This window comes from Gallus gallus, chromosome 2, assembly GCF_016699485.2.
Source record: "Gallus gallus isolate bGalGal1 chromosome 2, bGalGal1.mat.broiler.GRCg7b, whole genome shotgun sequence".
Taxonomy (NCBI): domain Eukaryota; kingdom Metazoa; phylum Chordata; class Aves; order Galliformes; family Phasianidae; genus Gallus; species Gallus gallus.
This window is the reverse complement of record NC_052533.1, coordinates 1,927,697-1,948,545: the sequence shown is the minus strand read 5'-3', so window position 1 is coordinate 1,948,545 and position 20,849 is coordinate 1,927,697. Positions and strand designations below refer to the sequence as shown.

Below are 20,849 nucleotides of genomic sequence, written 5' to 3'. Positions count from 1 at the left end.
TACTGAATAGCTGGAAGAGTAAAAGAGAGGAGCAAAGGCTGGAGTCTCTACTGCTTTCAAAGGATGCCTGTCTTGGGACAGCAAATCAGCTAAACTTCAGCCAGCTCCTCTAAAGGACCTGCAAAGCACATAAACAGATTGTGACACCCTAAGATCCCAAACTGGCTTCCCCCTGCCTTATAATAAAGTGCAGCTGCTGCTAATGGCGTGTAACAGCAATGGTACGTGCAGCTCTGCCCATCACAGGGAGAAGAGCAATGGCTTCAGCCTCAGCACAGCTCCCTTAACATGCCTGGGAGCACAGATGCAGCGATGGAGCTACCTGTTACATTGTGGACATGCATGGGTGGAGGTCATCAGCTTCCTAATATAGAATCATCAAATCAGAGAATCATAGATTGGCTTAACAGAGGCCTAGAAACTTGGGAAAACAAACGTCAAGCAAAACAACTGTTTGTTTTGGTGGTGCTGGTTAACAGAGAGGTATGTCACTCCCCTTAAAGGCAGCATGAATGAAACAGAGATCAAAACTGCATTATAGGAAGGAGGCAAGCAGTACCCTGCATGGAGGAAAGTAACTCATGGAATCAAAGAATGGTTTATGTTGGAGAACTTAAGGATTGGGAGGAGTGGCTGAAAGCTGCCTGAGGGAAAGGGACCTCGGTGTGCTGAGGGACAGTCGGCTCAGTGTGAGCCAGCAGTGTGCCCAGGTGGCCAAGAAGGCCAATGGCATCCTGGCTTGGACCAGGAATGGTGTGGTGAGCAGGACTGGGGGAGCCGTCCTGCCCTGTACTCGGCATTGGTGAGGCCTCACCTCGACTTCTGTGTTCAGTTTTGGGCGCCTCAGTGCAGAGAGGACATGGAGGTGCTGGAGCAGGTCCAGGGAAGGGCAGCAGGGCTGGGGAAGGGCTTGGAGAATACGGCCTATGGGGAGAGACTGAAGGGACTGGGGCTGTTTGGTGTGGGGAAGAGGAGGCTGAGGGGAACTCTTATTGCTCTCCTCCAATACCACTGTGAAGCACACCGGGTCTGCGCAATGTGACGACACGCTTTGACGAGCAGAGGCCGTTAGAAGAACTAAAGCTTATTCATTATGCGCGGTGCTAAGCAATGCCGCTGTCATTTACGAACACCACCGGAGGGATAACACCCGACCCCACGCTCCAACAGCTCCATCCCCATCCACACCCCGCGCCCTTCCCCGCCTCCCCATCCCGGCGTGCTCCGCGCGCGGCCGCTCTGCCCGCTCTGCCCGCTCTGCCGCCGCCTCTGTGGGCGGGGCGGGCCGCGCTGTGGCGGCGGAGCAGGCCTGGGGCGGGGGAAGGTGAGCTGCGGCCCGCGGGGCGCTGCCCTGCTACCTTGTCCTCCGTCCCGCTTTGGGGACAGGAGAGTGTCCGAGGAGGGGGGGGGGGGTTGTGAGGGGATATTGCGTTTTGGGGGGGGTGGAGGGACCCTGTGGTGGAGGGGTGGGGGGTGTGAGGGTGGTGGGAGGACTGGGGATGCTGTGGGAGGGAGGGAAAGTTTGAGGGTGGTTGAAGGGTGTGAGGGGGGGATGCTGTGGGTGCTCACTGCGGAGAAGAAGAGGGGGAAGAAGTGAGGAAGGTGTGTGTGCTGGGGTGGGAGGGAGTGCTGAGGGCTGTGGGCTGCTGGGTGGTCGGGGGGCGTTGGGACACGGGTGGGTGTGTGCGCTCCTGGTAGACACGGCAGCAGCTGAAGGAGGTGATCCTGCCCTGCTACACTGCTGAGCACTGTGCCCAGTCCTGGGCCTCCAGCACTACAGAGACCTGGGGATATCCCACGAAGTGCTGCTGTGGTGCTGCAGGGCCTGGAGCAGCTGTGCTGGGAGGAGAGGCTGAGAGCTGTGGCTGCTTAATGTGGAGGCTCAGTGATATCCTGCCCATGTCCGTAAATCCCTGAGAGGAGGAGCAGAGAGCTTGGAGCCTGGCTGCTGTCAGTGGTGCCCAGTGCCAGGACAGGAGGCAGTGGGCACAAACTGGGGTACAGGAGGCTCAATCTGACCATCAGGAAGCACGTCTATGCTGGGCAGGTGCCAGAGCATTGCCACAGGGACTCCAGGATTGTGGGTCTCTTCCTTGGGGATCTTCAGAAGCTGCCTGGATGTGGTGCTGGGTGTCCCTGCTGGAGCAAGGGTTTGACCAGATGGACCCAGAGGTCCTTTCCAGCCTCAACCCGCCTGTCCTTTTGTGACTTTGTGTTTGCTTGCACTTAAGGTGGTTTATATTTTTAAGAGATTAATTCAGGGGAAGAGCTTCAGACCCTTAGAGAGATGTTAAGGCACGGTTTAGGCAACAGGGTATAGTGGGGCAGGGGATTTCAGGGGGGAGCTGAATGTTGGGGTTTGAGTTCCATGTAATGTGCGTTGTGTGTGGTGGTTGATAGGAGTATGTCTGGACGTAATTTGTGATGGAAGGCTTTATATTCACTTCTCTTTGATTATGAGTACAAAGCCTGTAGGCTTCATTGTGGCCTATAGGCTTTGGATATCTGCAAACCTTGCTTTAAAGGTTGGCATCCATTGCTTTCAGATGGGGTTTTTTATTCAGTACTAAATCTGGAGAGATTTAAACTAAATCTGTCTGCTTCAGGGGTCTCCTGGGCTATGGTAGCATTTACTACAGCTGCAATAGGAAGATCAAAACTTGACATGTTTCTGCATGTCTTTAGGTTTCCAACTGGCCTTTGTTTAGAGAAAAGGGAGATGTGATTCTGACCAGGGAGAGAAAATCAGTGCTAAAGATGGCAAAATGTTACCCATTCATGCTGTACCATTCTTAAAAGGGAACTTCTGCTCATGAGGGTTACATAAAATAACTTCCTAAAGAGTATTATTTTAAAAATAATCCCCACTCCATCAGCTACTTTCTGGTGTGTGTTTGCTTTCAGAGCCTTTCACATAGATTCCAAGTACAGAAATGAAGGCAGGAGTTTCCTTAGAAGTGTGATGCTAGTGAGTTGGATCTAATCTTCTCTGGAGGAGCTTGCATAACAGTAAGAAATCTGACTTGGGCTGCCTCAGTAATCCCTACGTAGTCAGTGTGGAGAGTTAGCTGCTGCTTAGGCAATGAGGGATGGAGGAGCTGCCTTATGAAGAAGTTCAGTTAGGTGCCTGCTGTGGGAATGGCCTGAGGAGTCCCGTTTGCTGGAGGGCTGGTAAATAATACTGCTTGGGGGAGTCCTGAACAGTTTTCTGCTGAAGTGTAGGATGTGCAGGTGCTTCATATAAAGAAAATAATAATAAATGCTTACTTCAGTTATAAATTACAGCTTGTTCTTTACTGGCTTTGTGCTAGGAAAATTGCTGGGCTCCACCAGGTGTTAGTGACTCATACTCCAGAAGATTTGATATGTGCTTAATCAAAAGGCACAAAGACGTTGTCAGAGTTCAGGACCTGAGTTCAAAGGCCTGCCACGTAAAGTCCAGTGCACATACTTTGGGCAGCTAATCATAAGCAAACAGAAAGGGGCCAGAGGAGGAAACGGTAAGTCAAACTGGAATAACAGGATCATAGATTGACTTGGTTCTGTGTACACCTTGATTGGACTGGTAAGTTATGAAAGCATTTTCTTCTCAGGGAGAGTGGTGAGGCATTGGAATGGGCTGCCTAGGGATGTGCTGGAGTCCCCATCCCTGGAGGGATTTGGGGGATGTGTGGACATGGCAGTGAGGGACAGATGTGGTGCAGTGGCAGGACTTGGTGGGTCAGGTTGGTGGTTGGACCTGGTGATTCTGAAAGCCTCTTCTAACCTGGATGATCAGAGGGCTGTAGCACTTCTCCTGTGAAGAAAGGTTGAGGGAACTGGGCTTGTTTAGCTTGGAGAAGAGACGGCTCCGGGGAGAGCTCATTGTGGCCTTCCAGTACTTGAAGGGAGTGGGGAACTTGAACGGGAGGGGGAACGGCTGTTTACAGGGGTGGATAGTGATAGGACATGGGGGAATGGTCTTAAACTGAGACAGGGGAAGTTTAGGTTAGACATTAGGAGGGAGTTTTTCAGCCAGAGGCACTGGCACAGGTTGCCCAAGGAGGCTGTGGATGCCCCATCCCTGGAGGCATTCAAGGCCAGGCTGGATGTGGCTCTGGGCAGCCTGGGCTGGTGGTTGGTGACCCTGCACATAGCAGGGGGTTGAAACTGGATGGTCATTGTGGTTATTCTGGCTCTCCTCTTTCAGCAATGCCTGTGTTGCAAGTAAACCCCTGAATCTCTGAAAACTCTGTGTGTTCTTTTTATTTTTAAGCCTCTCAGAAGTCTCTGTAGGTAATAACTGAGAGTGACACACAGCTCTTTGCTTCGGTGAGGAGCAGGGTGTTAGCTGAGCGAACGTGCCTTCAGGCCGTGTGAATGGGAGGTGTGGAACCAGTGAAGGCATCTCCAGCCATTTTGCTCTCAGATATCCTAAGGTTTGAGCCTCCACATCTGTGCTGGGGTTGGTATACATAGAATCACTGCGTGTGCTTCATTTCTTTAGGCAGGAAAGCTAAAAAATTCGCAGGCAAGTAGATTAAAAATGATAATTAATAGTAATCCAACCTGCTGGATGAATACAGCTGTGATAGTAGGTTACAGCAGCTGCTCTGTCCTCTGGTGGAGCCTTGGCTCCTTTCTCTGGAGCAGTCTGGCATTTAGTTTCGAAGTGTGCCTGATGGTGACTGATAGATCTCACAGCAGAGCATGGAATCCTGATTGCCAGCTTCCTGAGCACCTGACACCTTTCTGCATGAGGCCTTGTACACCTTGGGAAGCTGTGTAGTTAACTACAGGTGATGTTATCTGTAGTGGTTAACACATGTATATTTTTAAGCTTAAACTCTCACTGCTGGTGGCGCAGCAAGTTGGAAGATACCTGTTTAATAAATGCTGTGTCTTTCTCTTTTGTTGGTCATCTGGCTGTATCTGAAAGATAAGCGAGAATGTTCAGTGTAGTCCCTGCATGGTGTTTGCCAGGTGGGGCATTGCTGAGCTGTACACTGCCAACCATTAATCAATGGCTTCAAGCTCAGGAGGGGTAGATTTAGATTGGATATAAGGAAAAAGTCCTTTACAGTGAGGGTGGTGAGACTGGCACAGGTTGCCCAGAGATGTGGTTGATCCCCCATCCCTGGAGACTTTCAAGGCAAGGTTGGATCAGGCCCTGGGCATCCTGATATAGCTGTGGTGTCCCTGTGCATTGCAGGGGAGTTGGACTGAATGGCTATAAAGGTCCCTTCCAACTCCAAGGATTCTATGATTCTATAAATTGTAAAGCAGCACTGGTCTGTGTGACCGTACCTAAAAGGTGGCTGTTAACATTTATACTTCCAAGTTGGCAATTTCCTTTTGTGTTCTCATTTCACTTTTATGCTAAGGATAAAGCAGTTTTCTGTAGTGCTCCATCCATGCTATTGCCACATGCTGGAGATGGATGTGATGTCTCGAGTTGACGTGCAATCATTCTGATCATTGTTGAAATTCATTTTGATGCACACTGAAGTGAAGTTGGCAAGCTTAGTTTGATTTTACAACTAAGATGAGTGCTTGAAAAGAGAACTCAGCTCTTAGGAGACAGTAGGAGCTCTGCAGGCAAGGGGGGTATGAATGGCTGTAGGGGAACATTCTTTGCTCTCTTACCTTAGGCAGCAAAGCCACTTGAGAGTGAGGTACCTTTTCAAGACACTTGGATCATTGGAAATGATTTTTTGATACAGGCTGCTTAAAGCTGTCATTCCCTCTAACAAACATTTGACTTCACAATGGTATTTCTGTTTCGTTTTTTTTCCATCTAATGCTTTATTTTTGTAGTTTGCCTGAAGCAGAGTGAACACCTTTTTGATTCCTCAAGTTATTTGTGCTAATCTCTTGATGTCTGCAGATTTAGAGGTGCTTTACAGCAAGCTGGGATAACTTCAAATCTGTGGTTGTTGCATACTTTGCATGTTATTTCATAGCAGGTGATGGGAGTGTCTCTGAATGCATATAGGAGCTGATGTCTTGGTGAAGAAAATGAGCTGTTTGTTTTCCTTCAGGCTTTTGAGGAGGTGTTCACCCACTGCACAGCAGGTTTTATGTATTTATGCAGACAAGGGCCAGTTAGTGAGTTATCTCAAATTCTCCCTGTTATTGTCTTTCAGAGGTGATGGGAGCTGCACTGTTGGTCTTCTGGCATCTTGTGCTGAGTGCTCATGGCGTGTCTGAAGGACAGATCTCCTGTGTGATCTGAATGTACCAGGTAATTTCCAGTAATAGCTTATGGTGGGAGATTGTGACCTGGTAAGGAACAAGAAGCCAAGAGAGGGCAACATTTGTTCTATATTTAGCTGTAATTGCTTCTCTAAAAAGAACACGCCAGGCTATAGCCATTCTTAAAAATGTCTGTGTTGCACTGCAAAATCAGGCCTTGCTGCAGCACTAACACAGCTGCAGGCCTCATGAAGCTGCAGTGTCCTTAGGAGTGATCTGGTTTCCATGAATACAAAGACCTTAGCATTTCTGATGCTTTAGGTGAAGTAGAAGGAGGGAGAATAGCGAATGTTTTCACTATAAATCCCCACCTCACCTGTTTGTTTGAGAGAGGTAACAGAGGGACACAGCTCTGACCTTTGGGAATACTTTGATTGCCTTACAGCAGCGGTGCTGTTAGAAGAGGATTTGTTGAGAGCAGTGCTGAATAACTCTTTGAGGTCTGTCTTGTTTAGCAGCTTGTAAAGATCTGAGGTGGCATCCACTGCTGTATCTTTAACCTAAATCGATGATTTGTTTTCAGGTTGTCCTCATGAGTACTCCAGTGGAGAATGTCCATGATCTTCTTTGCCTGTGTGGTGCGGGTGAGAGACGGTCTTCCCCTCTCAGCCTCCACAGACTTTCATTTCAACCAGGACTTTCTGGAATGCAGAAAGAAATTGAAGGCATTATCCTCAGTTCTGGCACGGTATCCAAGTCGAGGCACAGCAAAAGGACGTGACCTTAGCATACAGTGAGTCCCTACCTCAGCTGGTTCGTTTTCTGACTTCAGTTGTTTAAGGTGGTTGTGCTGGAGATTAGTTGAACTTTAAGGATGAGGTGTATTCTATGAAACGCTATGGTGTGTGTCTGGATTGTAACCTCTTATCTGTCTTTGGAAACTGAATTTCACAGTGCCAGAGCCGTGCAGCTCCTACTCAGTTTCGTAAGCATATGGTAAGAGTTGATTAGTTTGGTTGTCATTTTTTGTAGCAGACCCATTCTGCTTTATGGGTGGTACTTGTCACTACTGGCAACTGGAGTGGGTTGGGCTTGTGAGTTTTGGTGCCTAGGAATTAACAAGCTTTGGCTAAAACTGAGCCCAACCCCATTCTTTGCTGACAGTCAGATCTTCCTAATGCCTTCTCGGTAGGTGATCTGATATGATGTGATCTGCTTGACCTGGAAATCCCTGGGTTCCTCCAGTTCTTATCCTGGCTTGCACAGATCTGCCTACAGTGGCCTGGAGCTGTATGGAGAAATGAGACAGAAATGTCAGAGAAGGATCTGTTAATCTTTATTTCAAGAAATCGAGGTTCTATTCAGAGAAATTTTGTTTCCTATTCAGTTTAGTTTTAAAAATGAGTTTTAGTTTGTGATTGCAGGAAAACTTAGGGTGATCCTGAGCTAGATCTGTGTCTCTTTCAGAGGGCGTTAGTGGGGAAACCAGATACATAAGCTGGAGCTGAATGAATTGGGAAATCAGAGATAATCTTTTTAATTCCTTTTCCTTCAGGTTGTGTTTATGCCCTTTAGTAGTAACATGTTCTGCTGATAAATAGGAATGAAACAGGAGGGGAAACAGCTGTTTACATGGGTTGATAGAAAGAACTGGGGTCCTCAGTTCTTAGTGATGCAGCAATTAAAAGTAACCAAACTGTTTTGTTTTCTTTAATATGCTCAAGCTTAACGAGTGAGCTGAGAACCAGTGATAGATCTGCAGGGCCTGCCAGACTGTCCCAGCATGGTGACCAATGCATCCGTCACACTCTGCTCATTCAGTCACTGCAGTCTGTCCATTTTGTTTTGATAGAAAGCACAGCTGACTTCTCATGTTCTGAATGACCCTTCTACCTTTCTATGTTGATTATCCTTTTTTTTTAATATATATATATTTCAGTTTCCTGTCTTCTGGGGAGATTGCCTGCATGGCCATCTGTTCCAGCAGTTACTCAACCATCATGGCATTTTGCTTCCTGGAAGAGCTTCAATGGGCATTTGCTGCTTCCTATGACACAACGAGCATCAATTTAGCTTCCAGACCGTATGCTTTTCTTGAATTTGGTTTGTAGCTTTGTTCTCTACTAAGAATTTATTGTCTGATACTTTAATTATGTTAAATAATATCTCTTGGTCATAGAAATGAGTGTGTGTGCATGTGTGAGCCTTGGCATGCGCGTGTAGGAGGAGGGGGAGACTTTATAAGTGCATTGAACTATTAGATTATTGTTCTTCCAGTTCCTGAGAGCCCTGATAGTAACAGATGAGCAGAATGTGGTGCTGCTTAATGTATAAGTACAGAAGAACAAGAAGTCCACATCTCAGACACTTCATAGTGTAGTTACAAGGAATCTGACTGGTGAAGACAGATGGGTACAGGGAAAAAGAAAGACAAAATAGATTGTTAGGGACACATTCACTTCTGGCATGACTTAGATTCATGTAGAACTTCATGATGGGCTTGTTCAACCTGGAGAAGAAAAGGCTTCAGGGTGACCTCACTGAGGCCTTCCAGGACCTAAAGGGAGCCTATAAACAGGAGGGGGGCCAACTCTTTGAAAGGGTAGATAATGGCAGGACAAGGGGAAATGGTTTGAAGTTGAAGGAGGGAAGATTTAGGTTGGATTTCAGGGGGAAGTTCTTTACTATGAGAGTGGTGAGGTGCTGGAACAGCTGCCCAGAGAGTCCGTGGATGCCCTATCCCTGGATGTGTTCAAGACCAGAGTGGATGGGGCCTTGGTAGCCTGGTCTAGTATTAGATATGGAGGTTGGTGGCTCTGCCTGTGGCACAGGGGTTGGAGCTTCATGATCCTTGAGGTCCCTTCCAACCCAAGCCATTCTGTGATTCTGTGATAATCATGCCTAGTCTTTCTTTTTTACCCTGATATAAATGGTTTTCTTGCTAAGTAACAGATGTTCTGCTGAACCTCACACCTTTGAAAACACATTTCTTTGCAGCAAGAAACTATTCTGGGGAAGGATACAATAGTGCACTGGGTTAGCACAGTTCTACCTGGATTCCCATGATACCACCATGCTTAGAAAAATTGAGAAATCCTTAAGGAGAGCGCATTATACAGCCTTCATATGTTTTGTATATATTCTCTATTTAAGTCATGAGGTTGAATTGCTTCATTCAGGCCTCGTAGCAGTTCAAAATGAAAAACAAAATCCCCAGAGAAAAGAATGTCATGATTTGATGATGACTGTTTATGAGGGTGGATAGTGATAGGACAAGGGGGAATGGTCTTAAACTGAGACAGGGGAGGTTTAGGATGGATATTAGGAGGGAGTTTTTAACCCAGAGGATGGTGACGCACTGAACAGGTTGCCCATGGAGGCTGTGGATGCCTCATCCCTGGAGGCATTCAAGGCCAGGCTGGATGTGGCTCTGGGCAGCCTGGTATGGTGGTTGGTGACCCTGCACATAGCAGGGGGGTTGGAACTGCATGATGATTGTGGTCCTTTTCAATCCAGGCCATTCTACGATGAAGAACTAACTACAGTTGTGCAGAGCTAAATCCAAGCATGTTTTTATGTTTCAGATAATGCCATTCAGAAAGTAAAACACCGCTTTAACTACATGAGTGGCTCTGCAACGAAGGTCAGCTGGGAGAAGGTGGAGGAAGAGCTGAGGTTGCAGCCCCCTGTTCAGCTGAAGCTGGAGGATGCAGAGCTGATGAATGGGATGGCTAATGGTGGGCATGCAGGAGTGCATGTGGAGGTTGGTAAGTTACTGCTGTGCACAGGTGACACTAGACTTACTGAACCTCACCCTGCAAATTGACAGCAAAGTGTACATGAAAGCATGCAGCAGCAGTTGTTCATTTGCAATAGGGAAGTAGATACAATGTGTATGAAATATGGGAGAAAAGCCTGCCTCTGTGGCATGAGGGAGAGCTCATGGCCTTTGGGGCAGGTATGCACTCAGGGTAGTGCTTTTTTTTCTTTCCCCAGCCTTCAGTAAACTTTTCTTTACGGGCGATCACTTACAATTGAGCCGGGCATTTTGTGTGTTCAAGTATCCTGCTTTTAAAGCAGTTAATTGCTGAATTGTATTTGGTAAAACAAGCTCCTCTCTTCCATTGGTCGGTGCAAATTCAGATAGAAGATAGTAATTACCATCTCATTAGGTTACTTCAGCCCAAAGGAAGCCCAAGCTCTGGGCAGCCTGGTCTGGTAGTTGGCAACCCTGCCCATGGCAGAGGGGTTGAAACTAGGTGATCTTTGAAGTCCTTTTGAACCCAGGCCATTCTATGAAAAAAAAGAAGGATTAGGAGGCTTTGTTTGAGCCGAGAGTGAAACGTTCATTCTCAGACTGTCCATACTGTTCTTCTCCCGTCCTCATTTTCTGCTTTTACTCTTCAAAATTTAGTGCATCTGACTAAAAGTCTGAAAGGTGAAGTGCACACCTGCATGAAGCAGAGGGAACTTTCTGTAAAAAAAAATGCTGACATTTTTCCTGCTTTTGAAAGTGCTGCCCTCTGTCTAATGTTTATAAAGTTGGTGTTGTCTTGTTTGTGGTGCAGTTCTGTGATCAAAGTCCTGCTTATTTCCTCTGCAAAATAAAATGATCCTAATCCCATTAGCATTATGGTTAAATACAGCTAGGGTACCATGAGCTTGTATTTCCTCTTTTTTGTTGTTGTTCTTGGCTTACAAAACACTAATAACATTAGATTCCAATTGCCCAGTCTTCATATTTCCGATGGATGAACTGGAATTTTATTTGATGTAGGAATTTGTAATGGACCCGTGACCAGGAGGAATTAGAAACAGAAATTAGAACATTTGGTTTAGGAGTCAGACTTGTGGGTGTGTCTCCAAACCATGCCTGGAGGTGAAATATGTTCATGATGTGGCAGGGCTTAGAAATTATTTGCACCAGTGTGAACAGTTTCAGTGCCAGTCAACATATGCTAGCTAATCTGTGTCCACAGAGCAGAAATTCGTTTTCAGTTCCTCCATATTCTTAATTGCTTTCTTTTGTTTTCCATCTGCCTTATGTTGCTGGCTTTTCCTCTGTGGTCTAACCCAAATGCTCAAATTGTTCTATCCTTATTTTAAGGCTTGTGTTGGTGATCATCTGTTTCCATCGGCTGCAGTCAGCTTTCCTGGTTTATTTCTCTCTCTCCTGTCAGCATTACCACAGTGCTGAATCCCACTTAGCAGCTCTAAGTTTAGCTTTGTGCATGGTGTCTGTTTCCTTATTAGTGTTATTTATATTCAGGCTCTGCTAGACAGGGGACTTGTTGAGCATACAATGAAGTGTCCTGGTTAAGGGAGAGCAGTATTAAACATTCTATACTGAGGATGAATCCCAGACTGATCAAAACATTGGTCTCCTCACATGGCTATAGCTCCTGCCTTCTTTTTAGCTGTACAATCACATCCTCTGGCTTTTCTTCATCTTAGTGTGAAAGGAGCCTGGAAAGTCAGGGCAGTTTTGTCTCTGTCACTGTATAGATAGAATACAAAGGGTTTTTTTTTGTCATTTTCACTTTGTTTTGTTCATTTCTTTGTTAGCTAAACCCAGCCTGCTTCCTTCTGGAAAGACTTAACGTTGTATCATTGGTCAACAAACATCTGCGCAACCTCAGCTTTTGTTGCAGCAGTCTAACCCCCTGTCTCTGTCTAAGTGTAGCTCATGAAGCTTTGCAGACGGTGGGATGTGGATATAAAAGCAGTGTGAAATGTAACGGGGTTTTTTTTGTAAAAACATAATAAAATCTACACCCAGAATTGTAAGAACTCTGCCCTGGTAGTGCCCATTTTACTCATCCTATACAATTTACATTTGTGGATTAAACCTCAGAAAGATGTAAAGCCCCACAGCAAACAGTTTAAAGATCAATTTGCACAGACTGCCAACCCTGAGCAGCTGAACAGTGTAATCTCCCCTTCATCTGTGCTGGCAGTTCTTTCTATCCTGCTGAACAAAAATGTAACTTGTGTATTATATTGCATGTTCTCATCTTCAGCCTGCAGAAGCAGTACATTGCATTGCTCTTCTCTGAGGTCTGAGAACTCTTGACATGTGTATTTGCAAGATCCTGTACAAAGAATGGCACTTGTGCTTGATGGCTTCTCTGTGGAAGATGCAATCTGCCTCTAAAGCAAATCTTAGCAGCTCAAGGAAAAGATACAGTAGTCTTTATCAGGAGATTTCTGTGAGATAAATCCATAGCTGCAAAATTATCTAATGTATGGAAAATGAGAGGAAACAGTGCTGCAGTCAGTGTGAGAACAAACATGCTGCTACAGCTTCTGTTAAGTTTTTTGCTTGGACTTTACATTTCATTGCATAGCAAAACAGCAAAATTGCCTTTAAATGACTGGATTTCTTGCATCGTTTGTTTAGATGAACGTGCGTGACTGTAATACACAGTAGTACTAAATAATGTGACATACGGCGAGCAAGATTAATACATTTCCCTCTGTAGCAGTTTTGGGGACAAATTATGGAGGTATGAATGCGTGTCGCACAAATTAATTTCATAGGCATTTGTAAGAGATCATTTATATCCCCGTGTTAATTTGGCACTGAGATTTTTAAAATCCATCAATCAAAATCTCCCTTAAAGGAGAAGACAGAGGTGTTTTCCTCTAAGCCGTGCAGCAGGGCGGTGCTTTAGCAGTAGAAGTATTTCATCTGCTGCTGAAGCAGAATCGATCTCTGCTGTGTTATGTAGTTTACCTACAGTAATCAGGAGCTGTCTGCTTTTGGATAGAAGGCAGAAGATCCTGAGACAGGGGAGGCTTCTTAAGGGCTTCTTCATTCTGTACTCTATCTCATGGATGTTGGTGCAGGAGAGCATTTGGATTTGATGCTTGAGGTGCAAATTGCCCTTGCAATTTTGAAGTGCAAACACTTTATGCTTAAAGTGTTCTCATGGTGATGCAAAGATAGAACATAGTAAGACGTGGGTGTAGGCTAATGTTGGACTGGCAAAGATAGCTAGGTTGGGAAATAGGTGAGTTTTTGGTCAAACAGCCCTTAATTAGAGGTGCCACATTCCACAGTTAAGTGCAAATCAATAGTAATTGCTTTGACCTAAATTAGGTATGAAGCAATTAGGTCATCCTGAATAAATAGTATTGGGTGCATGGGTGTTACAGAACATAATAGTAGTGGAGGAGGTGAGAAGGGAGAGAGAGGTAGTTTACTGCTTCTGGAATGTGGGCCAGTTGGGAGACAGGGAAAGAGAGGAGTTGCAGTGCAGTGTAAAATAAGCAGCAGAAGCCAAAATCTGCAACATCCAGTCTGGTTCCTAACCTCTTTTTTGTCTGTGTTCTCTCAGCCTGCCCTGAGGACTGGCACTGATAGGAGCAGAGGCAGTATTGTCTGGAGAACTGCCACAGGAACTGTTCTAGCAGCAGAGCATCTGAGTCCTGGGCTTCAGCAGTTGTGTGTTACGTTCTGGCAGCTGCTTAATTAGGGCACCAAATTCCATATTGCATCCAGGTCTGGGTCCCCAGTGCAAGAAAGACAGGGAGCTGTTGGAGAGGGTCCAGAGGAGGGCCACAAAGATACTCAGAGGGCTGGAGCACCTTCCCTACGAAGACAGGCTGAGGGAGCTGGGCTTGTTCAGCCTGGAGAAGAAAAGGCTGCGGGGTGACCTCATTGCAGCCTTCCAGTACCTAAAGGGAGCCTATAAAGAGAAGAGGAGGCAACTCTTGGAAAGGGGAGATAACAGCAGGACAAGGGGAAATGGTTTTAAGTTGAAGGAGGGAAGATTTAGGTTGGATGTCAGGGGGAAGTTGTTTACTATGAGAATGGTGAGGTGCTGGAACAGCTGCCCAGAGAGGCTGTGGATGCCTCATCCCTGGAGGTGTTCAAGGCCAGGTTGGATGGGGCCCTGGGCAGCCTGGTCTTGTATTAGATATGGAGGTTGGTGGCTCTGCCTGCGGCGGGGGGGTTGGAGCTTCATGATCCTTGAGGTCCCTTCCAACCCAAGCCATTCTGTGACTCCATATGAGAATGGTGCAGGTAAAACTAAACTTCAGGATGCTGGACTGAACCCTTGCACTGTCAGTGGAAAGAAGAACGTGAATGCTGGTTGAGGACAGGGTTGAGGACAGAAGTACTCTCCTGCTATTATAGACATCAGAAATCTCTCTAACTTATATACTGACCAGGGAAGAGTGGTCACTATGTTAATGTGCTGTAAAAAACAGTTGAAAAATACCTATATGTAGCACAAAAGAAGAAATCCCTGCCAAATGGCTCAAGAACATATTCTGTTGCCTAATTTGTTCTGAAAGTATTGCAGAGCTGGTGCTGATTTATAGATGTCCAAAGAACTGAGCAGTGCAGTGCAACAGAAAAGTTGCTTCTATTCATTATTGGTCTTCTCTGGAGCAAGCATGAAAGGTTTTGAACATCCATGTAAGCTGATTTCAGCTGCTTTCTGTTGAAAGATTCAAAGCAGCGCTGCTAACTTCCACTGTCTCTCTTTTCATTCTCTTTTGGTGTGTGTTTTTTTTTTTTTCTTTTTTAGCCCCTGCTTACAGAATGCAGCGTGTGACCCCCCTGGGCATTCTGTCACTTGTTCTGAACATCATGTGTGGAGCTCTGAATCTCATCCGAGGAGTTCACCTGGCAGAGCATTCCTTTCAGGTAACCCTGACTGACGTGAAAGCTGTCAGTGAGATGAAGAAGGAGAGTTACTGGGGTAACCAGGTTAAGGGTGGCTGTTCTGCTTTGTAGCAGAACATACATCTCTCCGTAGGAAGTGTTTTGTTTCTCCTCTCCTGCTGGAACTCACGTGTGTTGTTGTCTATCCAGCATGCTGTGCTTTATTCCTTTCTACTCAGATTGAAATTTGGAGGAATATTTTAGTCTTTCAGAGCTGGGTTTGTGATGATTGTTTTCGTTCTTCGTTTCATTCTAGATACGTCTTTGTAATTTTTATTACACAATGTGAACCTGCAAATAGCTTTAAAAAAGACAAAAAGAAGTATCCTGCAGGTAGAGATGCAGAGTTTACCTTAGCAGGTGTTATCACATAAGCCTCTGCTTTTAGTGCCTTGTTCAACCCTATTGATCTTGTTGCTGTTTGGTACTGCTACAATCAATCAAGGTAAACTAGGCTGAGAGGTACTTAATGAAGGATAATATTCTGAAGTATGAAGTAGTGCTTGCTAACAACTGAAGTTGATGTAGTTCCTTGTTTGTCATTTTTTTTTATCCAAACAGGAGGACTATGAAGGAATTGGAAATGTGGTAGCATTTTTTCTACCTTTTCTAGCCTGTGTTTTTCAGGTAGGTTAACTTTAAACAAGTTGCTTTCTGATCTTTGATATTACAGTTTACAATACAAAATCATTTCCAGCTAAGTAGAGGCACAGCTTGGTTTTTAGCATCTCATCTAGTTGATTCCACAGAGGTATTCCAGCGAAGTGGCACAACTACAGTTAAGAGTGCCACGTGAGCCTTGGAAATTGCAGTTACATGCCAAACTGACCTGAGTGTGATACGTGCTCACCTAAAGGTGGCTTATTTCCCAAAGGGATCCCCACGATGCCTTTCTGACAGTGGCAGACATAGCTGATAGACCTCTGTAGCCTAACCACCTTGAAAGGCCAAGTGCATATAGAATAGCAGCATCACTGAAAATGTTGTAATCTACATTAAAAGTTATTTTTAATTGCTATTTGTTGTATCATAATATATAGGCAGCTGAGTGTCTTTCAGCCTTCTTACACCTCTGTTTATGACAGAGCTTCAAAATGGAGGTAATATTCTGTGTCTAAAACTAGATGCAAATCAGTCTTTACAAAGACAGGCTCTGTCCTCCATTTTTCCTGTTAAATCTGAAGCTAGAGAAGCTTAAAAATAAACAAGTTCACTCTTATCCCTATCTGCAGAGGTCATCTTCACAAAATACTCATGCATGAATTGAGCTGAAACGTGAAGTGCTTTCTACTTCATGATCTGTACTTGTGTCATTGGCACAGTTGGAAGCTGTGACCGTAAGTGGGAAAGCTTGATCTGTTGCTGCCCAAGTTTAAAATAAATAACTTGTCTGCCAGCGATGGGTGGGATTTTAGTTTTCTCCTGTAAAGCTTGTTGCTCTTTGTCCATACTTGGCAAGTGGGTTCCACCTGATTTTTGAATTAAAAAAGAGAAAAAAGCCCCAAACAAACACTTTTTGAGCCACACATTGACAGAAATGATGGTCTTGCTACCAAGTCAGCTCTGGAGAAGGAAGCCCTTCACTTATCCCAAGAGCAAATACAGCAGCAACAGATCAGTTTTTGCTCGTTTCCTGCTTCTAAGCCTTTGGCTTGCAAAAATCCTTGGTGGGTTTTGCAAACTGGCTCTAACTTCAGACTCCTTTAGTTTCAGGCTGAGGTAGGTAGGAGGGATTGTGCTGACAGGCTGTATTTGATGCATCGGCTCAGCCAGGGCTGTGGGCTGGGGCTGCTGCCCTGTTCTTATGGGAGGAACTTCCAGCATGAGAGCTGAAAGGAAGCTCTGAGCTTCTTAGTGATCACTGCAATAGCAGATGCATCCAGCTATGACTCTTGTCTGTATGTACATCCTTCTAATGCTAACGCTCTTTCTCTGCTTCTTTTGTAGTGTTATTTGTACCTATACTACAGCTCAACGAGGAAGGTGAAGACATTTGTACTCTTTTTCTCTGTTTGTTTATGCAATATTTACTTGTATGGATTACGGAATCTCTGGCAGATAGCCTTTCACATAGGAGTGGCATCTCTTTCCTCCTACCAGATACTGACAAGGCAACTTATGGAGAAACAACCTGACTGTGGAGTATGAAAAAGACTTTGGGTTCGCAACTCTCTTTTTACCATTTTCTTTTATTTTGTATTAAAATGGCCAAAAATAGCTTGGAGTATTTTTAAATATTTCTGACTGCAAGGAGGATGTTTCAAAGCAACATGAAGTACAGTAGTATCCTGTTGTAACGTTATTCACACGGTGAAGAATTCAGCTGTGTTCCACATGATGTGTGGTAATTGTGCATGATAGATTTTGTCAGGTGTCATCAATGAGTCGAGGTTCTCCTTACCATAAGCAGGCTCTTACTACTTGACTAACACCATCCAGACTGCATTTTGCCATCTGTCTCGCTGGCTTTGTGACAGTTTGGCAGCCCAATGTCTTGGCCTGCCAATGCTTCTGAAAATATTAAAAACGTATAGTAAAGTGAAGGTAAAGTGGTGGGTGACATTTTTGTCTATAGAATTTATTAAACATTAAGATTCTTGGTAAATGTAAGGAAAAGAGTAGTTTGCCATAGTTAGGTGAGTTCATTATCAGTGGGAAAAAGTGTTAGGATGAGATTCAGGGTATATTTTTCCTGGGTTTTGAAGAAGGAAAGGAAAAGACTGGCTTCTTTAAAAACCCTAGAGGCTATAAATATCTCCTGGCTAAACAGCGCATTGTCATTAACTGTGGGCTTATTGTTTAATCCCAAATGTGCTTAGGGCAGCATAAAGTGAACCAAGCGAATACAAGTGACCTTTCAGCTCAGGTGGCCTTTATTTCCTTGGTTAAGGTCACTCACTGTAAGGGCAGTTCCATGTTTGCTTGGTCTGTACAGATAATAAACCTTCCAAGCCTCCTTAAGACAGACCACTGACTCCTTCACCTTTAGAACGAAGTATAGCTTCTGAGTTGAAAGCCATCTCCAGTAATGGAGAGCAAGAGCAGGTTCTCTTTTTTTTAATCTGAAACACCTTTAGGTAATGGTGTTGAGTTCTTACCCTAAGATGAACTTATGAGCGTGCAAGTTTGGATGTAGTACTTAGGAGCTGAGTTTCTTCACCTCTGCTGCACTGGATATTCCTGTACGTGATGCAGTTTGGCACGTATATGAACACGTAAGGCTGCCTGTGCTTAAAAAAAGCACAGCATTTTGATGCCACTGTCCCTGAAGGATTGTCAAAACTCAAACTGAAAAGATACAGGGAACTGTAGGTGTGTTATTGTCCAGTTATGGGTCTAGCTCTTCTCTTTTATTATTTTTTTTTCTTATAAGCCTATTTCCTGGTGACCCCATTTCCTCCATGAAAAGTCTTTCACCAAAGATATCTTTTCTTCTCTCTTAGTTTCTACCTCTGGTGGTTGCAGAGAGATGAACACCATGCAGAGTTTTCTTCCTGAGTTTGCAGGAATGCACAGCAGAATAACTTTCTTGCATATCTGTGAATTTCCCTGGAATCTCATGCCAGCATTGCAAGTGTCAGTGGGCTGCTAGACCAGAAATGTGTAGCACCTTGGAAGCACTTCTTTGATTCTTCTGACTACAACCTGCAGTCCATTATAACCTGAATGATTTCTGAGACATAATGGTAGCAGAGTTTTTTCAGAAGTAAAATAGAAGCATTTCTCTTCCATCTCATGCTGGCCAATTACTGTCACAATAAATAGTGAGATCCTTTAAAGTGCTTGGAAGTATGTAGTAGAGATGATGGAGAAAGATTTCGGCCAGCCAGTTAGGAACACTGCTAAGGCCATGTGCTGTAAGGGGGTGGGTTAACATTGGTTCTCTGTCATATGCTCTGGCAGAAAACTGGAGCTAAGTGGAAGATGAAGCCAGTGTTGAGCCATTGTCCTTTTGGCACCCGGGGGTCCCCACAGATATGGAGGTTTTAGAGCTGTCAGATTCGGTTTCCATGCTGGTCAGTCCCAGTTTTACTTAGAGAGGAGCTCTTTCAGTGCGATTGGAGGCTGCAGGGAACTAAGAAATGCAGCTGGATTACAAGTAATTCAAGTAATTACAAAGTAAACCATCAAAAAACCCAACCAGCCCAACCCCTGACCTCCATATTGTCTCCAGAAAGCTTGAAAACATAAAAAAAAATCTCTTAGTAGAAATGAATGCTTTGCTAACCCAGTTTGGTGGAGACAGCTGTGCCCATGGGAGGCAACTGGAACTGGATGGCCTTTCAAGTTGCTTCCAACCCAAGCCATGTTGTAAGTCTAAGGAAGATAGTGGCTCTGACACGTTTTTGGTTGCCTAGGGTGTGAACTGGCAATCAGCCTACTGGCTAACCATGGGGATCTCACCCTGAGGGGAAAGGATAAAGCATTTCCTACTACAGAAACTTAGTGAAAGGGACCTCAGTGACATCCTCAGACTCCCATTTCCTCCCCTTTTCGCCTCCATCAGCCTTGAGAATCCAAAAGAGCTGTTCTGGTTCTCCATAGGCTTCAGTAAAGCTGGTTTGCTGTCACATAAGGCATGCAGATCACAGCCAGGGCATGGGGCCAGGGAACCATTATCTTCTTTGTGTTTCACATCCCACTATTTAGCTGACAGGAAGAAACTGTAATACTCCTGATGGCTCCTGAGCATCTGTCTGCTTTATGATAAAACAAATGCATCCAGGTGATGTGTGCAATAGCTCACTTCAGTGAGAAGGGTAGAACAAGGTGTTAAGAAAGCTCTTGTAATTAACCTAATTAGAGTTGATAAGAGATTAAATTCAGCTTTCCTTTAATGTTTTCTTCCTGAGAACCTTTTGTCAAATGAAATCAGTTGGTGCAATTCTACCCTCATGGAAATGCTTTTGTGGAACGGATAGAGGATGCGACTGGATCTCCTCTGAACAGACAAAGCTCTGGTTTGCTGCAAGGCTTAATCCCTTTACAACCTTTGATTTTTCCTTATTAAGCCATATTAAGGAATCTCTGTGCATTCACATGAGCATCGTATCTGTGTACGTTGCAGGTGTGGGTTTTGATTTGGGTACAAGGAAGAGCAAATGTTGTTTGACCCAACTTCTGTTTTGTGTTGCTATTTAGAATGGCTTCTGTATCCATATGGCATTGACACAGTTAAACCTTTTCCTCCAGCAAAACAGCAGGAGGACTAGCATAGCTTACACTGATTTCAGTGCTTTAAGATTTAATAAAAAGGAATGACTTGCAGTTTGAGTACATGAAATCTGACTCATAGCCTGGGATTACGGCTGTGTTGAATCAAATCCCCAAACAGGAATCCATCCCTTTTTGTTCAAGCTGTTGAACGCAGGTTGACTTGTATCTCCTTAACTCTGCCAGTTTGTGAGTCCCTGGGAGGTTCTTCTCCTCGCCCAGCAGCACAGCGTGAGAAAATTGGCACAGAGGAAACTTCATTAATTTAAAGATTTGCAGCGCGTGGTCACTTTATGAAACCGATTTCCTGTTCTTTTTTCTCCTCCTCTTGAATACCTGCTAAGTTTATAGAAGGTGGGCTGGTACCTTTTTAGACGTTTTTGCACTGTATTAATAATTAAACCTGTGTAAATGTGTATAAAATCATTTTGCATGTTTATGTATATATGTACATAACTAATAAATGGCTTTTTTTTTTTTTTGTAACGTCTGCCTTCTTTCATAGCTCTGTTTAGCTGGCTATGCTGCAAGCAGGGTAGGTGGGCTCTTTCAGTTTGGGATGCAGTAGTGTTTCATGCAGCTGTATCCAGGATATCTCAAAGCTAAGCTCAGTGCAGTCATTCTCATTCACAAACAGTTTCAGAAATCGGTGGTTTCGAATGCTTTCACAAGGCCTGCTGCATTGTGTGCAGTCTCTGAGCAAAAAGCAGCTTTTGCTTTGATTTGGGTAGCTGTTAGATGCAGTTATCCACACACTAAAGATTCATTAGTTGAACTGTATAAA

General features: G+C 44.7%; 1 protein-coding gene across 9 annotated transcripts; it reads left to right on the top strand.

The window, feature by feature from the left end:
* Positions 1-1,273: 1,273 nt before the first annotated feature.
* Positions 1,274-20,546, top strand: SEC22C (SEC22 homolog C, vesicle trafficking protein). 9 transcript variants are annotated; one of them, XM_046938200.1, is made up of 9 exons: positions 1,274-1,324; positions 6,126-6,223; positions 6,758-6,967; positions 8,114-8,277; positions 9,759-9,941; positions 14,715-14,833; positions 15,413-15,478; positions 16,799-17,011; positions 18,295-20,546. In XM_046938200.1, exons 3-8 carry the CDS (start codon positions 6,786-6,788, stop codon positions 16,997-16,999), a joined length of 915 nt encoding a protein of 304 aa, XP_046794156.1. In that variant the 5' UTR covers positions 1,274-1,324; positions 6,126-6,223; positions 6,758-6,785; the 3' UTR covers positions 17,000-17,011; positions 18,295-20,546. The 9 variants fall into 9 exon arrangements, with proteins under 9 accessions (XP_046794156.1, XP_046794154.1, XP_004939127.2 ...); XM_046938198.1 differs by adding an exon at positions 3,312-3,500 and having other exon boundaries at positions 16,799-20,546; XM_046938197.1 differs by lacking the exon at positions 1,274-1,324 and adding exons at positions 1,902-3,009; positions 3,312-3,500 and having other exon boundaries at positions 16,799-20,546.
* The last annotated feature ends 303 nt before the right edge of the window (positions 20,547-20,849 follow it).